The sequence below is a fragment of the Mesitornis unicolor genome, unplaced genomic scaffold (assembly GCF_000695765.1).
Source record: "Mesitornis unicolor isolate BGI_N332 unplaced genomic scaffold, ASM69576v1 scaffold53855, whole genome shotgun sequence".
Lineage (NCBI taxonomy): Eukaryota > Metazoa > Chordata > Aves > Mesitornithiformes > Mesitornithidae > Mesitornis > Mesitornis unicolor.
The window spans coordinates 5,018-17,785 of record NW_010187213.1 but is presented as its reverse complement, the minus strand read 5'-3'; the positions used below and the strand labels follow the sequence as shown (position 1 = coordinate 17,785).

Genomic DNA, 12,768 nt, shown 5'->3' with positions numbered 1-12,768 from the left:
ATATTCATATGTATTTGTGTATAGAAGGCCAAATTCTACTTCAGTCAACTGAGCCATTATGATCCATTTTCATGGAACTAAGAGAAAAATATTGATTCAAAATATTTAGGGTGGCAGTATAATAATGTAATTATGTGTAAAGAATAATATACAAATTGTAATAGAGACTTATTTCAGGGGACTACAATAATTAAAAAACAGTAGTGTTAATTTGTGTACTAAGAAGTTCTGTGTCTCTGGCACAAAAAGTAGATTCCACAAAATTCTGGTTTTTTATCTAAAGAGAAGATCTTAGTTCAACTTATCTCTTCAAAGTGTTTGGTTTTGCTAGATAAATGTTTTTATTCAATAGATGCTTTTTACCCTTATGCTTTGAAAAAGGAGGAGCTGAAACAGTACTGTGTGATGCAGTACTTTAGCAGAAAACAAAACAATTAAAGGTTTTATTTATTGTTACAGGTAAATAAAACTTCTTACCTATTTCTGTTTAATACTGCGTTTAGTTCTGTTGTATTAATAATAAAAAACCTACTTGTAGAGTATCAGTAGTACTCAGCAAGTCTAGTCTTGCATCTCTCCAGAGTGCTTTGCTACATCAGGGCCCAATACTTTATCTTGTATGCATGACATATAATGTATGAAGTTATTAGAACTACCTAATTTGTAAATTGAAAACTATCTAAAATAATCTGATTTATGTATAAAACCTTTAATAGCTATCATTTTGAGCAATAACGTTCTCTTTTTTTAATTAGTTATAATTGATGTGATAATTTTATTTTTCATTTGGAGTAATTTGTTGCCTTCCAACCAAAAGCATGCTATGTGCCCTGTAATGTCTCATTTCATTTAGCAGGTATGATATGATGTATGATACGTAACCCATGCCTAAGAACCAACACCAGCAGTACCCTTCTGTACTGAAGTATCATTCTGTCTTTATATTTGTCAGAAATGTTGGCTTTCCACATAATTTTAGTTCTGCTGTTCTCTAAGTCAGCTCAGAGAGAGTAGTAGGATTATATGTCAAAGACAGGTCTGTATGTTCATATCCTGTACATAAATATGGTGACAGGGAGAATAGTGCACTCAATTTCTATTGATATATTAAAAATCTGAGATGTAAATTTTCAGTGTAGAACTCCTGACTTCTATTCTCTCCCAGAATATTTAGGTTTTTGAAATGCTGTCCTTCAAATACTCCTATTTGCAAATCAGTATGATAATCTTTGCCTGTCTGCAGTCCAAATTACAGGACCATTATGATCTGTGGCCTTGAAACCATAATCAGGCAGCCTTCCACTGAACCCCGAATAACTGAAATATTTGCTGTGGCATCTCCTAGGTGCCCAATTCGCTTGTCACTCTTCATTTGTAGACTGTACAGCAGGGCTGTGAGCTGGCAGCTTCACGTAGTGGAGAATGTGAGTGATTTGCAGCTGTCCTGGACTAGGGTCCTGTGGCTAGCTAGGATGCTATCTCTCAAAATAAGCACCCATCTCCAGTTGGCTGTAGGTTTTTTGCCTTTTGTAAATTCCCCCCAAAAGCTACAAAACCGTTTATTTTACCATGCTCAGTTGAAATATTGCTGTTTTTTATAGATCCGCCAAAAGACAATGGAGGAGCAGCAATAAATATGTATGTTGTGGAAATGTCTGAAGGCTTAAATGGTAAGTATTAGGAGCATATGTTGGCATTCAGCTGTGTTCTTTTTTCTGCATGTGTGTGCCTGTGGGAAGAGTAAACTGTGTCTTATGATAGGGAAACTTACTGTGAGGGACTGCCCTTTAAAAAAATAGAGAAGTTGATGCTTGTTTACAAGAGATTCTTTTCCTCTTAGAAAGAAGATGCCACAAAACTCTGTGTCACAAGAGAGAATCTGTTTTTAACTTAGTAATCAGGTGTATTCTGTTTTGGAAATGAAATGACACATTTCAGACACATTAGGGGAAAGAAGACAGGGCCACGCTTTGTTGGATGCGTGACAGGTGAAAGAAAAGCTAGTGCTCCATTTATCATTATTAAAGGAGAAGAGTGTTGCAGTTGGAATAACTGTTTCTGCTATTTCCTTTTCTGTCCTTTTGTACAGAAAGGAAATTAACAATATTTCTGAACTGGACATAAAGCTATCCAGCTATTTAAAAATCTGGGCCTCTTAAGTAACCTTACTAAATTCAGAAACGCAGTCACATTGAGAACGGAAGGTTGTACTTCTCCAGTGCTCTGTCAGATTAAGACATCGCACTGTGCCCAGATTGTAATGGCAGCTCTGTCAGGGCTCTCAGTGTGGTTCTTTTGATACTTCGTCTGTAGGTTTCCTTACTCCATCGTGTGTCCACATTAAGTCACTTTTGGAATTATTTACCCGAGCCTTTCACACGGATATAGTGAGCTGTGCATTACGTTTCATTCCCAGTTCTCTAAATTTTGCAGTGTATTGGGTTGTTGGAGATTTAATTAGAAGTCCCCAGGTTCCCTGCTTAATCTCTTAAAAAGAGAGAGAATGCTAAAGAGTTTCTGATTTAAGAATCTGGCTGAATTGCAAAGAATGAGATCTGTATTGGCGCTGGGCCATTCAGGAATACAGGAACAAGCTTTATCAATTGTAAACTGAAATTACAGTCTGCAAAATGAATGTTGTAACTAAAGGTTTCTTTTCCGTGGAAGATTTTGCTTTTGTGTCTTTCCTGTTTATTTGGTTATGATGTTTGAATGTGCTTGCTGGCCCAGTAATAACTATTTCATTAAAAGTAAATTCTCTCCTAGTTAATGTGAATACGAAATACAGAAGATCTTTCACTTCAGCAGATCTAGACAAATTTACCTAGGAAATTATTAAATGGTTGAATATTTTTCCAGGAAACTCCAAAGCAAGCCTTGTTTATTAAAAAAAAAATAAATATTTAATGAAGCTAGGATATCTGCTGTGGCTGGTACTACAGTGTGGCAGATTACACCTTGGTTCAGCACACTCTTATTCTTACACTTTCAGGAAACAAGTGGGACACAATATACAGTGGAGCTGCTAGGGAACACGTGTGTGACCGACTAAATCCTGGCTGTTCCTATCGCTTACGTGTATATTGCATTGGGGAAGGAGGACAAAGCATGGTAATATGAGCTAATGATTTTATTAAATAAAATTTCCCTCTCTTTAGTAAAATCTGGTCTGGTAGTTAATAAGCAAATTTTGTACAGAAGTGCCTAACACAATAGTCATAATTAGTACCTTAAAAGGATTCTAGTATCGATGTGCAGCGCTTCAAGTTTCTGCCCATTTCTTAAAGAAATAAATATGAATATTGTCTTCTGATACTACATGTTGTTTAGAGTGATTTTTCTTATTTACAGAAACAGATTGTATGTTTTTCCCTGTGTGGTATGTTGATAGAATGTCATTTCTTAAGACCTAAGCCAAGACAGCAGTGTAAATTTCATGTTTTCCATGTGGTCAGAGGAGTGCCTTGTCTGAGCAGCCACAGCGGCTCAGCAGGCAGAGGAGGAAGCAGTGTTTCCTCAGGCTTTACAGGGCTGTGCTCCCTTCCCATGCTGTCTCAGCCACAATCAAATGTTTACATTGCTCTACTTTTCAGTATTCTCAAACAATTTGGTGTGCCATAGTTTGCTCCCTCATATGTACGTATTACACACACACACTTGCACTGTCACTTCGAACCCTGCCTCTCTACAGGTTCCCAGCAGGGCTTCCTTGTCAGGCTGATCTCCTGAATGTCTTTGAGCTTTGTGTTCTTGGTGTTTGCCATTTCTTCCTTAGCCGCCCTTTACAATATGAAATTCCTCTGATCTTCCTCTGCATAGAAGTCTCTTGCAAAGGTGGCCTTGCCCACAGCCACGTTGTCTTAAAAATAAACATGGGCTCCTTCAGTGCTAGCTCAGCTGCAACGCTTTCCCTCTCGCCATAGCTCAGGGTGCTGTTGTGCAGGGGAAGGGGGAAGGCAGTGACCCAGTCACGTAACCAGAGGTGCATGTATGTATTTGGGGGCTTTTGCTCTGCCAACTTCCTTATCCTTTACAAGCCAACGCTATTAGTTTAGAATACACTTTATTTGAGTGCCAGAGAGAAGATAACTTACAGAAAGTCCTCATACTTTCTGAAGGTGTCAAAAATCAACAGAAGAATAGTAAAGAAAGTTGTATTAAAACCTTTCTGTGGCTTGTCATGGACATATGCCTCCTGAGAAACGCGCTACTTTTTAAGTAACATCTGTTGTTCAGTTCAAAAATACATTTCAAAGGAACTGAAAAGAGGCAGAGCTTCCAACCTAGTCTTTCTGGAACATATGTAGAAAGCAGTTGTGAAGCGAGACTCTTAAGATGCGTCTCTCTTGTAAACTAAAAGGCTTACCAGCTTTGCGTTTGTTCTGGATCGCTCTGAAGCTAATAACCCCACGTTGTCTCTGACTCATTTCTGTCTGCATCAAGAGTAGTCAGTGCCATCTGCTACGTGTTGTTATGCTATGTATTTTTGCACAGACTTCAAATCAGAGGTGGAAGTTTATTGCACAATAAGTACTACTAAGCAATGAAAAGGTTGAAATCTCTCTTTAATCTCTTCTGATTTACATTTCTGCCCACTTTTGCTTTCTGAGAGGTTCTTGCACAGAAAGTATACAACCCTTGGAGTAAGGTTTTAGAAGCCCTTAAACTGCAGTTTGATGTAAAAAAGAGCTGAGTTTACATCGAACAAGTCATATTTCAAGCATCTGTACTAGTTGTGTACTGATACTTAACTACTGTTTTTAGTTCTATGCCTTGCATGTCAACCAGAACACAAAAGCAAAAGTTAATTTTGCATATTGTGTGCTTACTGTAGCATGTTTTATATAGGTATTATGAGAACTAAATATCAGATCACTGAAGCATCATTGTGTATTTGATGTAGTTCAAAAAATGGAAGATCCTGTTTCTGACTTAAATATTTGTCTTTACTTGTGGCATGATTTGTAGTGCTTGTTTTGGCCTAGATGGTTTCATTAATCTATCTTTTCTCTGTAGGCATCAGATTCTTTACTGGTGCAGACACCAGCAGTGGTTCCTGGTCCGTGCCAGCCTCCAAGGCTACAGGGTAGACTGAGAGCAAGAGAAATTCAGCTGCGCTGGGGTAATTCTATGACAACTGTTTGTGAGTGTAAGGGATCCAAATGTGTTATATGTTAAAATTAAATAAGCTTTCCTTTCTTTCTTATTTTTAGGACCACCTCAAGTAGACGGTGGCTCACCCATTACCTGTTATGGTCTGGAAATGTTTCAGACAGAAACCGATGAACACAGAGAGGTTTACCAAGGCTCTGATGTTGAATGCACAGTAGGCAGCCTTCTTCCAGGGAGGATGTACAACTTCAGACTGCGAGCAGCTAACAAGGCTGGGGTAAGGAGGCAGTCTGAAAGGAAACTGGCTCCAGAGACTGCAATCACTATTAAGGGTTTTTTGTTTTAAAAGAGGCATTTAACAGTGTAAGGATTTCCTGATGTAGAGTCATTTGATTCACATAGCTTATTGTTGTGTGGGAACAGACAGTTAAACAGCAGTTTATAATAAAGAGAGTTTTACATGAAGGGAAGAGAAAATAGCTGATTATGTCTTCTATCTGAATAATAGCATTGGGAAATGGTTAGGAAATGCCAAATACTTCATCAAAGCATTGTTGCAAATTTAATATTCTCATGTAAAGTAGTAAAGTATTTTCTATATACAGCTGTGTAAATTGATTGACTTTCATTTTTACAGCCTTTGGTGTTCTAGAACATAATAATTAGTGTTTCCTGACTCTTTTTTATATTTAGTATTAACTTCTGAGTACATGTTTTATCAGATACAAGAATATTTTCTGTTTGGAGCATTACATGTTTTTAAATCAGTTGCTGCTGTAGAACAAGCTTGCTTTAATTATGTATCCAAAGTCCTGATTTAAAGAGAGAGCAGCAGGGCTCCTTGTTCAGTAACGTTCTCTTCATGAAAACTACTATGACCAGTTGACACTGTGGAGAAGTCTGCACCTTAAGGCTTTAAAGCACTGACCTACCATTTTATCTGCCCCCTGCAAAGAGTGGTTTATAGCGTAAGCATTTTTTGACTCTTTTCTTTCTTTTAGATAGATAGAAATAGGCAGTTACAAATTGTGTTCTGTTACAGTGCAGCCACCATGTAACTTCAAAATAAGAATTTGGATAGCACTTCCCTGTTTTGCCTGAGAGTTTGAAGTGTCAAATATATTCTGATTGCATTTGCTATAAAAACAAAGAGTCTTGCAGCTATTCTGGAGAATAGTCAGATACTGAAATAAATCCTAAATCCACAGTCCACAAAGATTTATTTTATAAGCAAGCAATACAAAGTTTTGGGCTGCTGTTACATGTCCCATCCTGGTAAACTGTTATTTTTAAAGGAGTAATTTTATTTTTACAAATTAATTACATAAACTCCTTTCTTAATAGTTTGGACCTTATTCGGAAAAATGTGAAGTAACTACAGCACCTGGACCACCAGATCAGTGCAAGCCCCCTCAAGTGGCGTGCAGATCTGCTGCATGTGCTCAGGTGTCATGGGAGGTAAGAATGCCCTGTTATGCCTATCTGAACGTGATTGTCTTCTACATTTTCAAGTTCAACTTTAAAAGCTTAAGACAGCATTTTAATCACATTTTTTAAACATACTTACCTGATTATCCAGCACTTGGTAGGTAAAGCCTTAAAGTGAATCATCACACCATTATATGATGGCTGTAAGTTGGCAGCCTGCAGGTACTTGGGATCTTACTTTGCTCTACTGTTGTTAAGAGGTTTGCCACAACTGCAGTACATTTCTGAGTGAAGCAGGCTTTTCTTAAAATTTTTCTTTAATGCAGTTATCTTTCCTCAGAGAAAATATATCCATGTAATACAATAGATTATTGTGCATTTGTTGTTCTTATAAACTGATGTAATTTTATGTAGTTACATCAGTAATAATGTAGCAAAAGCCTACATACTTCCTATAAACCCATAGTATTTGAATATCTGATTAAAACATGCAATAGATTAAAAATTAAGCTTGTAGAAAGAAAGATTCTATCTGGGAATACTGTTTAAACACAGCTTTTCAGTTGCTTGAGATGGAGTGAAGTATATGAGTTACACAACAGTACAGAAAAAAAGGCTAAATGATCTCTGTATTTAAGCAACTGAAATCACAATTACTTGGTACAGAGTAGTCTCTGCAAAAGTAAACCCTGTTTCTGACTCAAGTATTTGCCTGTACTTGTGGCATTATTTATAGTGCTTGTTTTGCCCAGATGATTTCTAGTTTTTTAAAAGTATAGGTAACCCAAGGCCAGTAATTAATTCTGATTTATTTGTGTTGTACTCAATTAAAAATCAGGAAATAAATGGGAACTTAAAATTCCAGGGAGGGGGAACAAAACAAAACAAAAAAACCCAACAGTACTAGATGTGGTGAGTTTGGTTGATTTTTTTTTTTTCAGTTGGAGAATTTAACATCTGACTGTTTGTATCCATTTTAAAGGTTCCTGTGAGTAACGGAGCTGACGTCACGGAGTATCGGCTGGAGTGGGGCGGTGTGGAAGGGTGTATGCAGATCTCCTACTGTGGGCCTGGGCTCAACTGTGAAATGAAAGGGCTTTTGCCTGCCACTATATACTATTGCAGGGTTCAGGTAAAAATGTAAAACTGTTGTTAGCGAAATCTGGAAATGGGAATTGACCCTCCTGTAAAAACGGCATCTACTTTGCATTTGCAGGCAGCAAATGTTGCAGGTGCAGGCCCTTTCAGTGAAGTAGTGGCATGTATGACTCCAGCCTCTGTACCTGCAGTTGTGACTTGTCTTCGGGGACTGAGTGAAGATGAAGTTGAAAGTCCACACTATTCTCCTTCCACATGCCTTGCTATAAGCTGGGAAAAACCTTGTGACCATGGATCTGAAATCCTTGGCTACAGCATAGACTTTGGAGATAAGCAGCCAATAACTGTTGGGAAGGTTCTGAGCTATATTATAGATGGCTTACAGCCAGATACTACCTACAGGTATGCTATGCACAGCCACTTGACAGCTTGCTGATCCTTCCATGAGAGCACATTCTTTATTTGTTTCCTTCTTTGTATTTTTTTTAATTCTCTACATGACTCTCAGAGTACATAGTACATTAGTACACAGGCATGGGGGAAGAGGAAGCTTTTTAACGATGATCTTCATGAGTAGATGAGCTGTGCTGTTTTTACTTTCTTTCAGGAACAGTTTATTTTAGTGTGTTCATTGCTGTAGATCTATTATATGTATTGTATGGTTAATGTGTCTGCTTAACTGAATTTGGACTGCAGATTCAATTTTGGACTGACTGCTTCATAGATGGATGGTTTCTAATCTGTTTGGCAAGATAAAATCCATCCAAGAAAGGACCATGTCCAGTCTTTATTGTCTGGATTGTCTGATCTAATGACAGCTCATTGCAACTTGCAGTGCCTTTTCTGGAGAAATAGCAAGTATTTGGGTGGCAATAAGCATGAAGAATGGTGGTTTGAAAATCTTGCCAATCATTTTTAAATCTCATTTGAAAAATTTTAGTTAGTAAAATCATCTCTTATGTTTGGCCTAAGGGTTACTATATACATGTGAAAATCAATAAATCTTCCTGAAGGCACTCCACAGTCCTGTTACAAAAACATGCCCTCAGTGTTAAAACTTAAAGGAGCGTGTCAGTGCCACTGAAGTCAGAATTTAAGCCCACACTGATTTCAGAATACTGAGGATATCATCTGGCTATGTAGTTTTCTGAATTATTCAAGATTTGTTTTTACTTATTTAAATGCTGTATGTAAGACTATAATGTTTCGGTGTGCCTTAGTAGTAGTTAACAATAATGCTGGCCATTGAAGAGCTGTTGCTTTCTGTCAGCAAACTGAAAAAAAAAGAGAAGCCTCTATTGCAGAGATACTTAGGTACTTCTACCCAGAAAAGTGCTTTCTTGGAATACACTGTCAACTCTTTCTGCAAATAAAAAATTGCATGTATTAACCTTAGTTCTGTGCTATAATAAAGTAGCATAATGTTAAATATTTCTGTAGTGAAGGAAAAATATTTATTCATAAGCTTGCACACACGTTTTTGTTTCAGTATTTTGCAGTTTTGTGATTGATTGTTTCAGAAGTCAATTACTGTGACTACTTTTTTTCAGTTATCTAGACACTACTTTAGACAAGCAAATGTTAGTCTGCAAAATGAGGTTAGACACACTTTGTTCTCTGTGGTTGCCTGTGAGATGCGTAAAGAGCTTCAGATTTCTCTGGTTTCTCTTTTTTCCATTTTAGAAATAAATTTCTTGGCTACTTCTTTTAATTCTTACTTGTAAACCTAATGCCAGCATTGTTTTCTGTAGAGTATTCAAAAGAATAATTCCATTATCCCTGAATTCATAGTTCTACAAACCCCTCAGCCATGTGTCCTTTGACTTGTTTTAGTTCCCTCCTCTCCCTTTCGGAGCAGATCCAAGATGGTTTGTGTTTGCAGGTTCCTGGAGATGTGTTATGAGTGAAAACAGCAAGAGAGGTAGCTGGGCACCATCACTTTATTGTCACATTAATCAGATCTGTTCCAAAAAGCCTGTAAAACTTTCCTGTAGTCTTCCTTGGACTTGCCTAATATATAAGAGCCAAAGATTCATCTTTTGGGGGTGGGTTTGTTTTTTACCTTCCCTCATCTCTTCAGTGTGGCTATCAAAAATGTTGGTACAAGGCCTGCAGGGTCAGGAAAATGGATCACTCTTGAAGTAGTTGATAAAGCTTTTGCATCTTTTCACCCTAATGTGAATGATGCAAATATACAGACATATTTTTATTTTAATCAGTCCAGCTCCTTAAAATGTGGCAAGGAAAGCGACACCTCTACATATTAATGACAGTCTACCAAAGCGTGATACTGATAAAAGTCTTCATTGTAGGAAGTACTATCTGTTTGGTACCGTTATTCTGTCTTGAATGTGAATGATGGAAATTGCCAGTTATTTTTTAGACTGTAATTTTAAGTTAACTTTTTCTCTCTTTTTTCCAAATACTAGAGTACGAATTCAAGCCCTAAACAGTCTCGGAGCGGGTCCTTTCAGCCACACCATAAAGCTGAAAACAAAGCCTCTCCCCCCGGATCCACCTCGCCTAGAATGTGCTGCCTACAGTTCTCAGACTCTCAAGCTGAAGTGGGGAGAGGGAACTGCAAAAGCATTAACTGACTCCATTCAGTACCACCTTCAAATGGAGGATAAGAATGGAAGGTTGGTTTTGGCAACGCTTTAATCTGCCCCCTATGACTGTGGTCTGGTGCCTGGGAGATGGCAGCAAAGGGCAAAATTCCATATGCTTTGCTGAATTTACAGCAGACATAGGAGGTCATCTCAACTGGCAAGGCAAGAAGGGCTCCAGTGTTCTGTGCTGGAAAGTATGAGATTAAAGACTTTATAGTTTTTTATTTACAGTTCAACATGAAGATTTTAATGAAATGTTTTGTACCAGTACACTATATTCTCTCTCATGTATGGTTAAATATTTTGTCAAAGTATCAAGTCTGATCAGTCTTGTGGATTTTACATACTTGATACTGGAAGAAGTGAATTTTGTATTCTCTGTTGTCTTTATATGCAATTATTTTTAGTGGAAAATCAATTCCTATACTACAAGTTACTATTTCAAGGGGTCCCTTCTCTCAGGTTAAATCGAAATGTAAGCTGAGATGGTCCAGCAAGTACCACTGGTAAAATGGACGTTGCTGCTACTTTGTGTACCATGTCTGAACCTCTGAGTAGCTTTAGCTTGACAGTGAGACAAAATAGATCTGCTAGGTGAAATTGCACTGTGGGAAGGAGGAAAAGAAATTAGACTCTTAACTGGGAAGAAAATAATTGCCATTACCAAAGACTAGGTCATGTGCACGTACCATCTGTTCTAAATTTAAAAGAAAATAAAAAGTCAAAGTAGACAATAACCCCTGCAGGAAGAGAAATGCTTATGCTGTGTCCTGGGGATACCAAAATTGAAAATCAAATGAGAGCTGCCACGATCAGCCTGTGTAAGAATTGTAACATGAGGGAGAGTGGCCAGTCTACAGACCTCTCAGAACAGGACTTGGTGTGCACTGCAAGTGTGACTTTGGCCTCCTGTGCAGATCTGAGTGAGCGTCATCAGTCATCCATCTCTGACAATGGTGTACAAGAGGAGCTGGATCCATGACCCTTTCTTAGGTGGAGTAAGAGAGAGTTGTAAAGGATCAAAAAGCTGAAATCTAGTTACCTAATTTGGAAAAGCTAAAGAAAAGCAGTGTATGCAGCTCATTGAGAGATAGAACTACTATCCTTTCCCATTGTTTCAAGTGCAGAAGCGTTTCTGAAAATGCTTAGAGTCTTTTTTGCCATGAGACAGTCCACGGTACTCTTTTGAGTTAAATAGATTTTATTTCAGAGACATGAGAAATAACAACTTGGTCCTGGAAAATGAGCTTATTTTTTAATAGTAATGCTAGAACACTGTTTAACTCTGAAATTAATATTTTTGGGCTTCTCATTAGATTCTGGGAAATTATGGGAATAGATTTCTAGACAATACTGTTGCTACTTCAGAAGTCCTTTTCTTTGTTTAAAATAAGCTACTCTTTCTGTTTTCAGGTTTGTATCCTTATACAGAGGACCATGTCATACATACAAAGTACAAAGACTCAGTGAGTCAACATCATACAAATTTTGTATTCAGGCATGTAACGAAGCGGGTGAAGGTCCCCTTTCTCAAGAATATGTTTTCACTACTCCCAAATCCGTTCCAGCTGCCTTGAAAGGTAAAAGTGCTGCTTTTTTCGTTTGGGAAGTGGGGGCGTGGCAAGTTGGTTTTGGTATTGTGTTGTATTTGGGGTACTGAGAATGCTAAGCCCTTTTCCAAATGCAGGTAGAGATAGTAAGGGAACACTGCTTCCAGGTAATTGCCTAAAGCCTAAAATATTCACTCCAAAAATGAAAGACTTGAGGTTTATGCATTCTTTGACATTAGAAGGTTTGTACTTCAGATCCTCATTTCCCAGGACAGAATGTCCAGGCTGTTAATTTGAGGTGAAAATTCTTCCTAGCATGTTTAGAACAATTTTAAACATAGCAGCTATTGGTTTTTTTGCATACGATACACACTTGCGGTCACCAAATTTTACTTGCTATCTCTTGGATGGTACCTAAACCAGCAATAGAGACCTCTGTGAACTGTTAGTTGTTGTTCCAGAAAACATTGTAGGAAAAATACATTTGAACCTGAATTTTTTGTTCCTCTGAGACAAAATAGCAGAGAGGATACAGAATTTTAGGATGTGTTAGAATACAGCGTTGCATGACGGGAAAAGCCAAGCTAGCTGTCGCTTCTGTGTTTTCTCTCGTCAGCACCCAGGATAGAAAGAATAAACGACCACACTTGTGAAATCACGTGGGAGGCTCTGCAGCCCATGAAAGGTGACCCGGTTATCTACTGTCTTCAGGTCATGGTGGGAAAAGACTCGGAATTCAAACAGGTACGATGCATTTACTCGTATTTTTCTTCAATTAGTATTTGTGGTAACAAGTTTAGATTAAAGATTATTGTGGTCCCGTATGTTTATAGTCACCGAGCAAACTTTTTTGTTACTAAATAATATAAGGTACTATCTCCTGAAGCCATTGTCATAGAGAAAAAAGATCTAAGAGTCATACTTCTGCAGATAGGAAAGACCCCCTGCTTGCACAAATGTTGACATTCTGG

The 12,768-nt window shown here is 37.9% G+C and overlaps 1 protein-coding gene across 1 annotated transcript in view; it reads left to right on the top strand.

Annotated features, from left to right (window-relative positions):
• Positions 1–1,601: 1,601 nt before the first annotated feature.
• FNDC3A (fibronectin type III domain containing 3A) overlaps positions 1,602–12,768 on the top strand; it is a gene marked incomplete at its 5' end in the record, with an annotated part of 13,823 nt that continues 2,656 nt past the window's right edge. Inside the window, 10 exons of the mRNA XM_010185355.1 lie at positions 1,602–1,670; positions 2,993–3,111; positions 5,017–5,122; positions 5,214–5,389; positions 6,457–6,570; positions 7,523–7,672; positions 7,757–8,040; positions 10,068–10,277; positions 11,661–11,827; positions 12,414–12,541. Of these exons, the coding sequence (XP_010183657.1) occupies positions 1,602–1,670; positions 2,993–3,111; positions 5,017–5,122; positions 5,214–5,389; positions 6,457–6,570; positions 7,523–7,672; positions 7,757–8,040; positions 10,068–10,277; positions 11,661–11,827; positions 12,414–12,541 (1,523 nt within the window). The remainder of the gene's footprint in view (positions 1,671–2,992; positions 3,112–5,016; positions 5,123–5,213; positions 5,390–6,456; positions 6,571–7,522; positions 7,673–7,756; positions 8,041–10,067; positions 10,278–11,660; positions 11,828–12,413; positions 12,542–12,768) is intronic.